The sequence below is a fragment of the Pelophylax lessonae genome (genome assembly GCF_965119305.1).
Source record: "Pelophylax lessonae genome assembly, chromosome: 2".
Lineage (NCBI taxonomy): Eukaryota > Metazoa > Chordata > Amphibia > Anura > Ranidae > Pelophylax > Pelophylax lessonae.
Genome location: NC_138769.1, coordinates 350,168,022 through 350,185,984, shown reverse-complemented (window position 1 = coordinate 350,185,984; position 17,963 = coordinate 350,168,022). Strand labels below are relative to the sequence as shown.

The window sequence follows — 17,963 nt, the reverse complement described above, 5'->3', positions numbered from 1 at the left end:
ACTCATGACAAATTAGTTTGAGAGTCAGTGGGAAGAATGCTCCTTACTCATGTCATCATTGGGAATAATTCCTCCCTTACAGATAGCTAAAAGAAGTAATAGTGTCATTGGGAACTTATCTGAGAGGCAGAAATTGCCCATTGCTCAAGGAACCCCTAGCAACCTCAGAAGGAACCCTAGTTGAGAAACCCTGATGTAAAGTAAGAAAGGGTCTGGAAATCAAACACTAGTAGTCAAAACACAGACATGAGCTCACTGTGGTGGGAAGCAAAGCTAGATTTAATAGGGAGAACTGTCAGATGGCTGATAGGCAAAGAGAGAAGTGCTGGAGAGCAGTAGGGCAGAGTGATAATCTTCAGAATGCACGCTGAGCTGGATACTGGGAAGTTCTTCCAGGCAGCAGGGTGGTGTCAGGGATGTAGGCTTCTGAACTGAGTGTTGTTAACAACTTGGGTTGTCCTTGTCCTCTTTAGTCCGGATGACATGGCGTCCCAGTTTTCCAAAAAGAACTTCAAATTTTGATTCGTCTGACTACAGAACAGTTTTATGTTTCAAGATGAGTACATGGGAGGACCATTGCAGCACGTCTCGGATGATGACAAAACACAGGTGCCAACTGCTGCAGCTTGCGGAATTGTGCAGACCAACAAGGAGGGCAGGGGTGAAGACTGGGTGGAAGATGATGTGGAGGACGATGCGGTCCACGACCCCACATGGAAGGAACATCATGCAGGTGACCTGTGTAGTTTGGAGGAAGAGGCAGTGGTCGCACAGAACCACCAGCACAGCAGAAGAGGGAGCAGGGTGCAAAAGCAGGACGGCCGTCCCCTAGACAGTACGCCTGCTACTGCCCAATGCAGCAAGGGACCGAGCACACCAAAGCCAGCTCCAAGGAGTTCCCAAGTGTGGCAGTTCTTCAGAAAATGTGCTGATGACAAGACACGAGTGGTTTGCACGTTATGCAATCAGAGCCTGAAGTGAGGCATAAACGTTCTCAACCTAAGCACAACCTGCATGACCAAGCATCTAAGTGCAAGCACGAGCTGCAGTGGAGTAGACACCTCAAAAACCAAGAAAGGTCTCTGGCTCCTCCTGCTTCCTCTTCTGCTGCAGTCTCGGCCTCTTCATTCACCTCTGTAGTAACAGTGGCACCTGCCGACCCGCAAACAGAGGATCTGCCAGCAACACCCCCACCTGGGTCACCAACCATCTCCACAATGTCCCATGGAAGCCTTCAGCTCTCTATCTCCCAAACACTGGAGCGGAAGAGGAAGTACACCCCTACCCACCCGCGATCCCTGGCCCTGAATGCCAGCATTTCAAAATTCCTGGCCTTTGAAATGCTTTTATTCTGTCTGGTGGAGACGCAGAGTTTTAAAAGCCTTATGGCGGTGGCTGTCCCACAGTACGTCATGCCCAGCCGCCACTACTTTTCCAGGCGATCCATCCCTTCTCTGCACAACCAAGTGGGGGACAAAATCAGGTGTGCACTGCGCAACACCATCTGTGGCAAGGTCCACCTAACTACGGATACGTGGACCAGTAAGCACGGCCAGGGACGGTATATCTCCCTAACAGTACACTGGGTAAATGCAGTGGCGGCTGGGCCTGAGGCGCATAGCAGTTTGGCACATGTCCTTTCACCACCAAGGATTGCAGGGCGCTTCAGTTTGCCTCCTGTTGCTAACTCCTCCTACTCCGCTTCTTCACCCTCTACCTCCTCCTCATCTGGTCAGCGTAACACCTTCACCACCAACTTCAGCACAGCCAGGGGTAAATGACAGCAGGCAGTTTTAAAACTTGCCTGTTTGGGGGAAAAACCCCACACCAGACAAGAGTTGTGGAGGAGCATGGAACAACAGACCGATGAGTTTATGCCGAAGGGAGGACTGTGCAGGGGAGGCAGAGAGTGCAAAAGGGGGCACTGTGATTAGAGAGATGGGGGGCTGTGAAATGTTTGCAATAGATATTCTTGAAAACATTACACATTTTTTTGGGTGTTTGGATTCGCCCCGGATGCCAAATGCTCTACGTATACCACTGCACAGATGGTGACGGAGGGCTGATTTTTGAAACCTTAGCCCATATTAGCCTTATAATTTAATTTACTGAAACTGTACAAAGGCACCCTAAACCCTGTGGCAACCAATTAGAATTCATCTTTTGCTAGTGTGATGTCAGATAAGTAAATTCTGATTGGTTACTCTGGGTTGCCGCAATTTGCACTTAACATTTTGCTTTGTGCATGGTTTCTTGAAGAAGCCCTTGATGTTCATTTTTCCCAGGAAGTCATAGAGGAGCTGACTCACCATTTTCTGCTTGCAGCTAATTTGGAAATATTTGGTGTTAGTGCTTAATCTAGGCTACTGGGAAATTTATCTTGTGTGTTGTGGATGTTCTGAACCTCTGCTATTTCAAAAATGGCTGAAAAAGTTCCATAGGAGCCTCCAGAAAGGCTTCTACATGGGGCACCTTGATTGCCATAATTGGTGCTCTCAATTGTTTTATGGGAAGAGTTACAAGTAAAAGTGGAGATTAGAAAGTTGACAGATTAACATGCGTGTGGTCACTTTTTATAACATTTTATGGTGGGGCATTGGGCAGGGTTGAGGGGGGAGGGGCATTGGGCGGAGCTTGGGTGGGACTTACTTTGAAATGTGGGCGGGGTCATCAAATTTACCTTCGGGCTGAAGCGCCTGGTCTTTTTCTCACCTAGCAACGCCCCTGGAGTACGGCATAACTGGGGTTTCCCAGCTTGCCTGATAGGCCAGAGGGATGGCCGTACGACAAGACTAAGATTCCCTGGGGAGATGCAGGGCTTCTGTGAAGAATTGGAAATCCCCATATCAAAGATGCCATGCTGGCCCGAAGATATAAAAATAGAAGAAATGGCTCAAGAAGAAGAACCTTGGCGGCTGGCATCAAAGAAAAGAAATTGAACTATGGAACGGTCCAAAAGCAGGCAAAGAAAAACTATGGGGGGTGGGGAGACAGGTAGGAGGGGGAGGGGAATGGAAGGTGTCAGAGAATATGGGAATGTAACCTAGCTGGTCCCTGACCTTTTTACCCTAGATAAGGAGAACAAGGTTAAAAAGTGTGCTAGCAGAGCATCACCCAAAGGTAAAGGAGTAGAGGGGCAAGGAGTGCCCAAGAGTGAATTCCAACAATTTTAGGACCATGAGTAGATCATACCAAGTGCAGTGGTAGGGAGGTGGGGAATGGAGAGGTTGCTCAGGAGGTTATGGGGAGAGGGAGGGAGGGGAGGGCTGAGGAGGGAATTAATGAAAAAAACAATGGTGTGCTGATCCACAATAAAATCTGTTGATGTCACTTCCCCTTTTGATTTCTGGTTTAAACTCCTGCAGAGGACATTTGGAGAACACCTCTACTACTGCATTTGGCCTAGACTGAGCGAGGGAGAGAGAGGAAGAAAAATTCAGGAGGGAAGAGGAAAAGGAGAAACTACATGATTAAATATGACAACTAAAAGACATAAGGTACTAGAAGAACTTAGAGGAAACTCTGCTAGCATAATATTTCTACAAGAGACACATATTGCACAGGATACAAATGTGAAACTATATTCAAAATACTATTGATACAGGATGAAGAAGTAGGGGAAAAAGATAGAGAAAGAACTGGATCAATACTTCTCAGGGAACGAAACCCCATAGATTTCTGACGCTACAATATGGGAGGCGTACAAAGCATATATCAGAGAAGCATGGGCCCCCCTGGAATCTCAACTTTCCCTTTAAAGTGGCTATTAAGCCACTTTATACCATTCTGCCTGGTCTGTTTAATAATCCTTTGTGCCCCTGTGTCTGTGTTTAAAAAAAAAATAAGCCATTCTTTACCAGTTTTTATAGCGCTGAGTGCCGCTCATGTGACCTGTCGGCTCTCTCCTTTCCCCGTCTGACAGCTATCTGCCGAGGGCAGGGCTGAGGATTCCTCGCTGAAGTCAGTCGGGAGGGGAGGAGGAGGGGAGGGGGAGAGTAGGGGAGAGGCAGCGGGTCACGTGAGCGGCGATTGGCACTCTGAAAACTTGTAAAGAGCGGCTTATTTTTATAAAACACAGACACAGGATTATTAAACAGACTGTAGACAGGATATAAAACTTTAAATGAAACTACAGCAGCAGGAGGGGAGGGGTTGGGCACTGACACAGGAGCAGACAGGTAGAAAAGACAAAAAAGAAAAAGAGGGGCACACCAACCTAGTGCATTACCATAAAACCATTTATTTAAAATATTAAAAAGTGTACAAAGTACTCACAAGACTGGTGTGATACAACACACATCAACATAGCATATGCAATCTCCAAGGTAGCCAGGTCCCAAATGTGGCGAATGGACATGCAGATGGTCACATGGGGCTGCTGTGGCTAGGCTGACGCGTTTCAGGGGCGAATCCCCTTCCTCAGAGCCAGAAAAAGTGCTGCTGGATCACAAGCCGGACGGCCAAAGACTAAATGGGAGCTGGCCACACCTCTTCCTGCTCTGCCCCAAACCCAAGGGCGGGATAAAAGGGAGGGGGGGAAAGAAGAAAAGGTTCTGGATACCCTTGATCCTGAAGGGGGCAGCAAGACCAATAGCTCTTTCTACATCTGAGTTTGTAGTGCACCTCTTTTTACTCCATCAGACAGCACTCGAGCGCAGGAGATTTTGTTTTACTACAGGAGCAGACAGGCAGGGAGGGAGGGGGGAGAGAGGACAGAGGAGAGCTGTGGATGATGGAGACATGTAAACTGACCACGGTGTCAGGGCTCAGAAGCCATGATATACCGTGGTCAGTTTACAGAGAGGAGGACATAGCCAGGCAGGATCAGCCAGGTATTTTAGGTGATAGAAAGGGCCAAATTACACAGCACAAGCACTGTGCTGTATAACATGCATTAAGGAAACAGGATCAATTTTTTTTTTTTTTAGGTTAAGAAATGCTTTAAAAATAAATGCTGCCGTTTGCCCTTTAAAAATAAATACTCAAAATAAGTATAATGACTAAGCACCTCTCTTTCATGACATTGTTGAAAAAGGGCGGAGCATGGTTGACCTTAAAATTTTGCCCCCCCCCCCCCCCGAAAAAAGTTCTGCGGACGCCCATGCAGAGAAGTACTCATCTCAATAGGCTCTAGGAAAAAAAAGGAAAGAACTATTATTATAAATAGACTGATAATAGGGAACTTTACTCTCTTAATCAACACTGACTATTTTGAATCCTTGTGCTGCTAGCTCTATCAAATGAATAGGAAAGTATATCATATTTAATTAAAAATGTTAACTTTTTTCACATTTCTTTAGTTACTTCCTGGTTTTCATACCTAGTCAAATTATGTCAATCATCCCAGGAGTCTTTCGGAGGGCAGGAGGGGTTTTCTCAGCTAAGCACACCCTCCTGCCTGCAGGCCTGAGCTAAGGGCAGATAGATTCCATGAAGTAAAGGCTACATTAATCATCTGCCCTTACTTAACCACTTAAGCCCCGGAAGATTTAGCTGCTCAAAGACCAGGCCCTATTTTGCGTTTCGGCACTGCGTGTCTTTAACGGACAATTGCGCGGTCATGCGACGCTGTACCCAAATGATTTTGACGTCCTTTTTTCCCCCACAAATAGAGCTTTCTTTTGATGGTATTTGATCACCTGTGCGATTTTTTTTGCGCTATAAATAAAAAAAGAGCGACAATTTTGAAAAAATAACAATATTTTTCACATTTTTTTATATAAAATTCTCAAAAAAAAATTAAAAATCTAAATTTTTTAACATTTTAGGCCAATTTGTTTTCTGCTACATATTTTTGGCAAAAAAAATCGCAATAAGCATATTTTGATTGGTTTGCGCAAAAGTTATTGCGTTTACTAACTATGGGAAAGATTTATGTCATTTTTATTGTTTTTTTTAAACTAGTAATGGCGGTGATCTGCAATTTTTTTTAGCGGGACTGCGACATTGCAGCAGACAGATCGGACCCCTGACTGACATTTTTGACACTTTTGGGAGTACCAGTGACATTACTACAGTAATCAGTGCTATAAATATGCACTGTTACTGTCAAAATGACACTGGCAGGGAAGGGGTTAACTTTACTGATGATCAAGGGGTTAAGTGTGTCCCTAGGGGCGTGATTATAACTGTGGAGGGGCGTGGCTTGTGATGTAATCACAGAGACATGCGATCCTACAAAGCAGGATCGCATAGCCTCTGTGCTTACATCAGGGAGAATGACAGACGGCTGTGTTTACATCAGCCGTATGTCTTTTTCCCTCTGCAGCGGGAGATCGGAGCTGCAGGTCACTTGTGCTAGCTCCCCAGGGAACGAGCGGGGGCAGAAGCGCGCCACCGGTGGCGCGCGCTCGCCCCCCACAGGCGGCTGAGCGAGTGACGTACCCCTACGTCACTTTGCCCAGCAGCGGCTGCCTGCCGCACTATATCTGCGGTGGCCGGTCGGTTATGTGTTTAAGATAGCCACGGCCAGAAATGCTAGGGGGTTGTTTATCTAAGTGATTTCTCAGCAAAGTAAATCATGGAGACATGGATGGATTGGGGAATTTGCTTTAAATATTGATAATGAATTAAAATAGTGCTTTTGGTTTGTGGTGCTTAGATACAGTGATACCCCGACATCAGTGGGCGTAAACAATGCCTAATTTTTTGGTGTCAGTGAGATAAATCATGCCTCATTGGTTTTATTGGAAAGAATCATGCCCCATTGTTGGCATCATTGGGAAGAATCATGCCCTATCGTTGGTGTCAAGGTTCTCCATGGTTGGTGTCTATGGGAGAAATTGTGCCCCATTGTTGATTTCAGAGGATGAAACCCAAGGGCCGCATAAAAGTTAGCCAATGGCCACATCTAGCCCCTGGGCCACAGTTTGGAGACCACTGGTCTAGCTTGTCATTCAGAGTTTGGCCACACCTAGTCCAGCCCACTGCTTTCTGGATTGACAGCACTGCCTCTGTTGCTAAAACTCTGCTATTGTGAGCTGCAGTGTCTGGGAGGGGGGGGGCGTGGGAGGCACAATAGGTTTTTGCTCAATTAGGGAAGGTAAAGAAAGTTTTTTGTTTTACTTTATGAGGCTTTTGCATCATATTGTAACTAAATTTGTTACTTATTTTAGACTGTTATACAGGAACCTTTAGGCCCCTTTCACACATACGGTCCGTTCAGTTCATCAGTTCAGTCACGTCAAACGTTTTTTCATCCGTTTTTTTTTACATCCACTACCAATGCAAAAACGGATGAAAAATGGACCGTTTGTCCGTTTATATCCGTTTTTTCGTCCGATCCGTTTTTTTGACGGATGAAAAATAGGGCATTCATCCATTCCAAAAAACGGACATTGATGGAAGCGGATGAAAACGGATGTAAATGGATGATCATCCATTTTTACATAGAGATGCAGTGATGTCTGTTTTTCATCCGTCAACGGATGGATGAAAAACGGACAAATGGACCGTATGTGTGAAAGGGGCCTTAGTTGTATTTTAAAGGCACCTCTAGAATGCTCAGCAAACAACAGTTCTGAGTGTTTTGGATGCCTTTGTTCCTCTACTGCTTGCTCCCTGACTGCTGATGTGTCCCATCAAAACTGTGATGAGAAATAGGGGGCTGCAGGGAAGTGGCGAGACCCAGGCATCTGACCCACCTGGAAGTGTTGAATGCTAAGGATGCTGGTAGTGCCTCTAACTTGGCAAGAGAAGGAAGGTTGGATTCACTATAGACATTAATGAAATTAATTTTAAAAAGGAGTATTAGCACAAACTATTTAAACCTAAAGCAGTATTAAAACCAATTGCAAACATTTATTATAATGCAAGTTACCCATTCTTAGATGGGATGACTGCATTAGCTTTCTTTTTTTTGGGCTTGTGTTCCTTCATTTTCACCTATTGATCTGGCCACTAAGTCTGTTTTTTTTTTCAGCAGAACAAGCTGCCCTGCAGATGTAGCAGTTAGAGGGCTGAGACAAACCATTTAACACTGGCAGGGTTGCTAACAATGATCAGCTTTTATTTATTTATGTAAAAACGTTATTTCAAAAGGAGCTGTAACTGCTTAAAAAGTTTAAGCTGGTGTTTGACTTCAATTTGTTTAGTGTATCTAAATCTGCCAGTGCATCTAACACTATTCTCCACCAAGATTGGCAATGCAGCTGGCCAGGGGTGTCTCTGTTGCTCCTTCATCCAGAGTGTAGGTACTCTTGAACAGGAGGTGTGTTACTGGCCAGATGACTAGGTAAAAACAGAGGGGGAAAAGCCTAAAAAAAGAAAACAATTGCAGCCACCACATCTAATAAGAGGTAAGCTGCAAAAAATTACATTTTTGGTTTTGAGTTCCATACCGCTTGAACAACAGTGTCTCTTTAACTAAAATCTGCCATCTAGTGGCAGCAGCATTTAGCTGCAATTTTTTTATTTGAAATATCATACTGGTTCATGTCATTAGTCACATTAAAACCAGAAAAGTGTAGCATGCATTGGTAGAAATGTTAATTAAGGATTGTCTTGAGGGAACAAGTGAAATCAGTGAAGTGCTAATGCTACCTATTGCTGGAATTATGTTTTATTTAAATGTTTGAGTGTCCATTCACATTGATCCGACTTGTCAGGCGACTTGTCAGCGTGACAAGTTGCGGTCCTCCCGCTCCCACTGTGTAGTACAGGAGCCATTCTAATAGGAGCGACACAAGTCGCTCCGACTTAGAAAAAGGGTCCTGTAACACTTCGGGGCAGGGGCGTAACTACAGGGGTTGCAGGGGTTGCAATTGCTACCGGGCCCCATGCTCCAGGGGGCCCGGTAGCAAACCAGTGGGTGAACTTCCAGGATCTCAAAGGTCACTCTTGCGACCGGGCCCTGGCATTGCACCACTGTGGGGAGGCCCCAAGATTGCAGGAAGGGGGCCCACTGCAGAACTTGTGAAAGGATCCTGCTGCGGGACCATAATAAAAGGCCATGCAACGAGAGTAAAGAGCCCCAGGATTAGTGGGAAGAGCCCCGGGCTTGAAGGGAAGGGCCCCGGCCAGGGGTCTGGCGGGCCCTTCATGGTTTCTTGCATCGGGGCCCTGAAGGTTCTAGTTACGCCTCTGCTTCGGGGCGACCTGGAGGCGACTTGCATTGACTTCCATAAGTCGGAGCGACCTAATGTGAATGAGGACTTATAGTCATGCTTATTGAATGATTGGAGTTATTCTGACCAAATAAAAAAGGCGCTGGGTTTGCGCCCTTTCACATTAGGTAATATTTTGTTTATCTGTTGTGGTAAGGTATGTTACCCATGGATCCCTATACAAGAGAGATGATGGTGCTATCTGGCCTTTCTGGTTCCAATTATGGAGATAATTGGGAGTGGGGGTCCTCGCCATGTGTTACAAGCAAGCAAACTAAAAATATCCCCTTAAACATGTAAATAGGAGAGAAGTCTTTAATACAGGGGACATAGCATGGTTCCCATCATGGACAGGATAGGGAATTGAGTTAATGAAAAGATTAAACAAGTATTCAGTTATAATGGATGAGGTATTAAATAAAACGTCAGATGACATTGCCCTACTCGGGAAAAACAAAAGGGCCTAATGGAAACAGTTAATGTTACATAAGCTGGCAATTGAATATATGGGAGCTGCACTTACTGGTCTCTAGTAAAAGAAGATTATGAGTGTTGTACATGGATTCATAATACAAGTATGGAAGTGCCTGATTATTATGAAGTAATTGATCAACATCGGAAGGAGGTAGCAATTTTTCCTGGCAGAAGCCAGGAAAATTGTTAATAATGGGCGGAATCCTTTTAAGGGATAGGGAAGTTTTGGAGATTTTTTTTAGATCTGTTCTATCATGGCTCAGACAAGTCGGAATGCTAATTTTATTGTGCTTATTGCTGCTTCTCTTTATATATTTGCTTGTAATAGGCCAATGCATTTATAGGAAGGCAACACAAGATGCATATTGGAGACAAGACTTATATTTGTCACTTGTGTGACAAATGGGAGAGAATGTTGGAATTATGTTTTATTTAAATGTTACAGTATATAGTCATGTTTAATTGAATGATTGGAGTTATGCTTTAAACTTTTTTATTTTATTGAAAATCTCTTGCTTTGTAACTTAGACATTTTTGCTGTTGAGGATGTAAATTTCCTTCCATTGTTTCTTTGTTGTGAGAATATTTTGCTATTCTGAGATGTTTCTTCCCTGAGTTTGCTTTCCTGTTATGTATACATTTGTTTCCTACTATGTATATGTTATGTCCATTGTGCTTAAATATTATATGTATATTTTTAGTTGGTCTGGAAAAGTAATGTCACATCCCCTTTTATGAACTGTATATAAGCTGTCCTGACCTGAATCCAGTCGAATATTATTATTATACAGGATTTATATAGCGCCAACAGTACAGACTGAAAGACCATACCTGTCTGGATGTCTTATTTCCGAGTGCTCGTAAATTCTTTACAGGTTAAAGGGAAGCTGGCCAGCGGAAGTATACCTACCAAGGGGTATTACCTTTCACCTATCTGATCATATTTGTCTTTTTCTTAGGACTGTTTGTACAAAGTCTGCAGTGAGATGTTACAATCTCTTGCGTATGTGGTTTCTGGGAAAGTATAAAGCCAGGGAAAGCATAAAAGCTTGCTTTTGATTTACTACTGTTTATGTAAGTGCCAACTTTGTTGAAGTTTTGAGTGTGCCAGTTTATTATGATCCCTATTCTCTGCTGTAAAGTGGTGGATCAAAACTGGCACTCCCATCTTTCACCGAAAAACAACTGGACAAGAACGATAAATTGAGAAATTCTCATATGTTCAAGTAATCGCATGCAAGAAGTTTGTGACTACATGTTGGACTATATACACTATATGAAGGTGTTAATGGTAGGGTTCAATGATCTGACAAACAACTTTGTGTTTACCCAGCCCTAAGCCCTATTTAATTCTGCTTTCCTTCCAATTTCCCATATAAAACATAAGGTAAAATGTGACAATAGTGGGTCTAAAGCAGATGTCAGTAATCTTTTCCACATTAAATGGCAGTTTTCACTACCGCCACCAGCGTGCCAGTGAACAGTGGCACGCTGAAGACCTCACATCAGCCCCAAATTTTTTACCTTCAGACCTCAGATTAAGGTGACCAGAATTTTAAAATGAAATCCGGGACATCTTTTTTATAATGGCAAATGGTAAACATTTTTATAAGCATATTTTCCTCAAATTATATATGCAAGTGTATGTGTTTATGGAATGATTGTATGATATATACGGTATTTCTCATATTTCGTTCATGAGATAAAAAAACATACTTCTTAGAATTTTTTTGAGATATGACCACCAAATTTTATGAAGATAAGAAAAAAAAGTGCAGAGTTCAAGAGTGCGCTACTTACAGAGTGCAGAGTTCAGAAGTGTGTTACATAAAGAATGCAGGGCTATGGAATATGCTACATGAAGAATGCAGGGCTAAGTAGCACTCAGGAGCATGAAGCTATATAAGGAATGCAGGGCTTAGGAGTGCACTACATAAAGAATGTAGGGCTCAGGAGTGCGCTACATAAAGAATGCAGGTCTTAGCAGTGTCCAGCAATGCAGCCTGATCTGTGCCCATCCAATGCAACCTGACCAGTGCCCATCCAATGCAGTCTGACCAGTACCCATCCAATGCAGCCTGACCAGTGCCCATCTATGCAGCCTGACCAGTGCCCATCCAATGCAGCCTGACCAGTGCCCATCCAATGCAGCCTGACCAGTGTCAAGCAATGCACCCTGAACAATGCTCAGCAATGCAGCCTCACCAGTGCCCATCTATGCAGCTTGACCAGTGCCCAGCAATGCAGCCTGACCAGTGCACATTATCCAATGCAGCCTCCCCAGTTCCCATCTATGCAGCCTGACCAGTGCCCAGCAATGTAGCCTGACCAGTGCTCATCCAGTGCAGCCTGACCAGTGCCCATCTATGCAGCCTGGTCAGTGCCCAGCAATGCAGCCTCACCAGTGCCCATCAATCAATTCAGCCTCACCACTGCCCATCTATGCAGCCTGATCAGTTACCAGCCCTGCAGCCTCACCAGTGCCCAGCAATGCAGCCTCATTAGCGCCCATCCAATGCAGCCTGACCAGTGCCCATCCAATACAGCCTGACCAGTGCCCAGCAATGCAGCCTGACCAGTGCTCATCATCCAATGCAGCCTGACCAGTGCCCAGCAATGCAGCCTGACCAGTGCCCATCATCCAATGCAGCTTGACCAGTGCCCAGCAATGCAGTCTGACCAGTGCCCAGCAATGCAGTCTGACCAGTGCCCATCCAATGCAGCCTCACTAGTGCCCATCATCCAATGCAGCCTGACCAGTGCCCAGCAATGCAACCTAACCAGTGCCCATCCAATGCAGCCTGACCAGTGGCCATCTAATGCAGCCTGACCAGTGCCCAGCAATGCAACCTGAACAGTGTCCATCCAATGCAGTCTGACCAGTGCCCAGCAATGCAGCCTGACCAGTGCCCATCATCCAATGCAGCTACACCAGTGTAGGGGATCAGAGAGAAGAGGAGAGCTGGCTGGATCATTACACAGGCTGGCGTTGCCCGCTGCGTCAGCTTTAATCTTAATTTGCTGGGTGCCCACCGTTACACAAGTCCCGCCTCCTGGATTGGCTCCTACCTTTGATAGACAGCACATGTCCCGCCATTGGACAAATGTACTGTCTATCAAAGGAGCCAAACCAGGAGGCAGGACTTTTGTGACAGCGGACACCTGGCGATTTAAATTAAAGCTGACACAGCGACGACGCTGGCCTGTCACCCCCCCAGTGTGTGGCAACCGGGGCGGACCTCACCGTTGGTATGCCACTGGCTTCGGCATACCCCCTCTACCTCAGCACCCACCCAGGATCGGCAATGCACCTCATCCGTTTCTGCAATTTGGGGGACAGACTGGCCCGGGGGACAGTGTCCTCAGTCCGGGGACTGTCCCCGGAAACCGGGGACGTCTGGTCACCCTACCTCAGATCATCCCTAGTTACTGCATGTTTTGCCTACTGCAGCTGGCAGTTCCACTAGAAGGAAGAAGAGGGGAGGTGGGCAGGTTTCACCATATGATGACTTCCACAGCTATTGGCGGGCCACCACTGTTTATTGTAAGATGGCTGGCATTGGAGATTACAACTGTTCCATGCCCCATGAGGGAGGGAGGGTGGATATGTGCTTGTGGAGTACTTTGAGAGAGAAATTAACTTGTGTTGGGTGGTCAGATATATAATAGGGGCACTTTGAGAGGGGAGCAGACTTGTGCTGGGGGTTGGGGGGGGGGGTCAGATACGTACTGGGGGGGGTGCTTTGGGAGGGAAGAGGACTTGTCCTAGAAGGTGGGGAGGGTCAGATATGTGCTGAGTATGCTCTGGTAATCAGCCTTGATTTGCTTGGATGTTAGGACTTACATAGAATCCTGGAATGGCCCTAGCAAATCCTAGATGGTTGGGAGGTATGCATTCTGTACAGGGCAAAGATATATTTAACTTTTTTAATCTCCTTTTCTCTGTACATATAGCCACACTCTCTAAAAAGCTTATAAGGACTTAAAAATGCAAAATGTTATCTATATGTAGCCAGGTGTTGGTCTACGGAAACATGGAGAAAAATAAAATTTTCTTTTAAAGGCCAGTTTACTTTCATTTTCTGGTGTTATGTTGAATGTTGTGTTGCGCTTTACCCTCCAGCAGCAGAGAAAGAACTACAGACGGAAAAGCCTATGGATTCCAAAGCAGGACGCTGAGGTTCATGGAATTTGAAGTCCAGGAAGTAAGCCATATTGTGGAGCTTATTGACCCTTTGCACCATAATTACCAAGAGACACTGGGGCAAGGAGAAACAGTGGAGCTGCTTTTCTGAGACTGTTCAGCTAAGCTCTCTCTCTTGGCACCAGGGAAGTGATGAGAGCACATCTGTTGCATACTGACCAGACTTCTGAGAGGCCAGACCAGCAGAGACACCCGAGGCAGCTCAGCATAGACCACAGCAATCATATCTGCACCATTGCTGCAGGGAGACCAGAGCATCCTCTGACCTTCTACTTCCCACTGCTCCTGTACCACACTATACCGCACCCTTACAGTATCTTTACTGCACCTACACTGCAGGCTGGTTTACAAAAACTAGCGTTGAGTGCAACAAAGCTTCATAAAAGGTCCTAACGATAGCTGACAGAAGAACATAAGGCCTAGGATAGTCACTATTAATGCACGTTGGCAGTATAGTTTCTAAGTTCAGTAGATTTAAGAGTTCGTATGTTAGGTCAAGCTTTATTATTGCCCACTGCAGCCCTTCAGGTAACTTTGCTACTGTTTATGCTGATTTGGACGCCCAATGTCATCCTATGCCTAGTCCTGATTACTAACCACCCTGTATGGTAAATTGTGGTATCACCATTATTAATCAATAAGGCAAAGAATAGAGGACCTATTCTAACCATTGGCTCCATGGAGGCAGCGCCACATAGACTTAATTGAACAATAACACCCCAAAGGCTGGATAAGACAACTAGTTGTTTTCGAAGACTTAAAAGATCCTTATGTTTAAATTCTACATGGGCACCACTGATTAAACACCTACAAACTACAATATATAGGTCATTTTGACTAAATTACTCGACTTAAGCTTCTTGTATGTGAAGGCATCTCGTGTAACAACTAACAGGCATACAGTATTTTCATCAACCTGATCCAGCTGCCTCCCATTTGTAGTAAATTGATATTTACCTTCCTCAATCATGGTTCCGTCTACTAATGGGATAACTATATCCAGGGACACATCCTCTGCGCTTATTGCCATTCTTCTGTGCTTATATAAGAATATCCTGCAGAGGATCAGAAAAAAGAAATAGTCAAACAGGGTAATAATCTATTAAAATGGTTAATATTCAGTGCAAATGACTCATCAGGTATCTGGTCTAGGGGGTGGCCCAGACATACTCCTAACTACATCCTCTATGATTTGACTGTATTGCACATTTGCAATAATATAATAATAAAAAAAGTCTTTGGGCACATACACTAATGCACATCCTGATGTTCTGTCCTTTGCTTCAGTGACAACTCACTCTCTGGCTCTTATTATAAAATGATTTTATAAAGCTAGCCATAGTCATTACTGTCCAGCCTGTTTTGATAATTAACAGTTTCACTAATACCTGGGCCAGTTACTTCTCTTAACAGGAACTGTCAGGGCCTGGATTTGTCTGGCAGTAGCCCTTCTTGCTGAGCCACATGAGATGCTGTACAGCTTCCTGCCTGATTGCTTAGACAACCTTCACTTATGGCTTGTTTCTCTTAAACTTTGAACCCATTGCCATGTCTTTGCACTTCCTTTTTGCCAGGTTATTGTGCTCTCTCCAGCCAATATCTTGCTCTTGTCACTTCTGCTACTGCCTGCATCTTTTCTACCACTTAGTACTGATATTTGGCTTGTTCGACTATGCTTCTGCTTGATCCCAACCTGCAACCACTTATTACCAACTTTTGGCTTGTTTACTGACTATGCTTCTGCTTGATCCCTGCCTGCTATATCTGCTACTGGGCCCTGGCTTTCTCACCTCCCAGTGAGGAGATTCTGGGGACCGCAACCTGGTACTAACATGCAACAACACCCATCTGGTTAGCACTTAGACCCTGCACCTCATGTGAGCCTGTGTCATCCTCCAGAGTAACCTGCCTGTGTCATCCTCCAGAGAAACCTGCATGTTTATCCTGCTGGTCGGTGGAAGTCTCTCTACCATGAAAGCTACTGGTCCCTAAAACTGACCCTCAACCGAGACAGGAACTCCATTTTAGACTATGGAAGAGGGCCAGGGAGGTACACATAGACAGTACTAGCATTGAAAATAGCAATTAGACAAGGTTTTCCTACTTTTTAAATTGTTTTAATCCCCCTGAGAAGGGCAACCTCTCACTAGATAACCATCCCAATCCACTCCAGCCAAAGAAGGCTTGATCAGGAGACAGTCTTATCTATATTCCCATTGCACACTTTCCTGGACCACAAGATTCATCAATAATGGGTGCTGTAGCGACTACCAGCTGGATACTAAATACATCATGGATCGTGTGACGGAATCCGGACACCACCGATTGTGTATCTCCGCCAGTAACCTGCTTCCTAAGCTCTGGAACACGGGATCCGTGATTCTGACTATAGTTACCCCAATAAATCGACAGTACAAGTTTTGGAGTCAAACCAGAATGAACTGTTTATTCAAACAAAAAGCACATGGAGATGAACACTTCAGGGACCACCCCTCCCCCTTAGTCAATCCACTCAACATACCCATCCCATAATAACAATATAACAATGGAATGCAGGTATTCAACAACAACAAACACCCACCCCCACTGGCAAGAGTGTGATTAGTGCAGAGCCGGCCTGACTGGGGTTTTTGGTCACCCTGTGCCCCTTATAGACACAGGGTGACTTACACATAAGAGGCACCGGGGATGCTGGACAAGGAGTCTCCCAACCTCCCTAAAGCAATTGGGGTTCCACAAGCCCCCCAACCAAAGTGACTCACGTCAGAGATTAAATACACATACTTGCCAGTACACCATGGATCTTCAAATGTAGTCCAAAGTTTTTATTGCAAAACGATCACATCATCAAAGAACAAGTGCAAAGTTTCAGAGCCACTCAGGACCCGTTCGTCAGGCATGTATTAAATGTGCATACAGTGGCATGACAGAATCTACTTCATATAGATCCATGGTGTGCTGGCGAGTATGTGCATTGATCCCTGATGTATCCAGTATCCAGCTGGTAGTCCCTACAGCACCCATTATTGATGAGCCTTGTGATCTAGGAAAGTGTGGGATGGAAATATAGATAAGACTGTGTACTTGGTTTCCACATTTTGCACCCCTGGTGGCCACCCAAATATGGGGTTAATTGCTCTATCATGCACGCAGCATATGGGACATGACTACTATCAATCAAATTTTCTGGCATGCCACTATATGCACTTTTTAGCACATGCCTGAAGAAGAGGTCCTGCGTGGCTCTGAAACATGTTACTTGTTCTTTGATGATGTGATAGTTTTGTAATAAAAGGTTTGGACTACATTTGAAGATCAATGGTGTGCTGGTGAGTATGTGTATTGATCCAGAATCTAATGTCTGTAGGCAGCTTCAGGCAGAGTCCAAAGAGTTTAAATCTTTTGCTGACAGATAAGGTGAGTTCCCTCAGTATTCTAAGCACCGGCCTGCCGGAGGGCAGGCAGTGAAGTAGAGGCTCAGTATACTATGGGGTAGGCAGACTTTAAAGGAAAACTGTAAACGTTTTGGGTTAATTTTGATTTAGTTTTTTAAAATGCACTTTACTTTCAGCGATGTATACATTTTTATTTTACAAATATTTATTACATGAAAAGGATTGTCAGAGCACCATGGGTCAGCTAAAGATAATATAGCAGACACAGCTTACTTTGCTTATTCCTATGTCTGATAGAAAACTTGCAATGATAAATGCGATAAGAAAAAAGTTACTGTTCTCATGATTCTTTGAAGTTCTGTAAAAAATATGCATCTGCCTACTAGGCACAAAATTGTGTAATATGAAATATTTCATATTTACCTACATTTTAATCATCATAAATGTTATTTCAGGTTGCTGCTTTCATCTGAATGCTAGCTTTTTGTAAACACATCCCATAATAACAATAAAACAATGGAATGCAGGTATTCAACAACAACAAACCCCCACCCCACCCCACTAGCAAGAGTCTGATAGTGCAGAGCAGACCTGACTGGGGTTCTTGGTCACCCTGTGCCCCTAATAGGCACAGGGTGACTTACACATAGGAAAGACTGGGGAAACTGGACGAGGAGTCTCCCAACCTCCCTAAAGCAATCTGGGTTCCACAAGCCCCCCAACGAAAGTGACTCACTTTCTTAAACATTTTTTTGCAAAAAAAAAAAAAAGCTACTTAAATAAAAT

The 17,963-nt window shown here is 44.6% G+C and overlaps 1 protein-coding gene across 4 annotated transcripts in view; it reads right to left on the bottom strand.

The window, feature by feature from the left end:
• Positions 1–17,963, bottom strand: part of INPP5B (inositol polyphosphate-5-phosphatase B) — a 214,173-nt gene that overhangs the window by 176,193 nt on the left and 20,017 nt on the right. For all 4 annotated transcript variants that reach the window (XM_082245358.1, XM_082245353.1, XM_082245354.1 and 1 more), the window contains one exon: positions 14,740–14,837. In XM_082245358.1, coding sequence (XP_082101484.1) covers positions 14,740–14,837 — 98 coding nt within the window. The remainder of the gene's footprint in view (positions 1–14,739; positions 14,838–17,963) is intronic.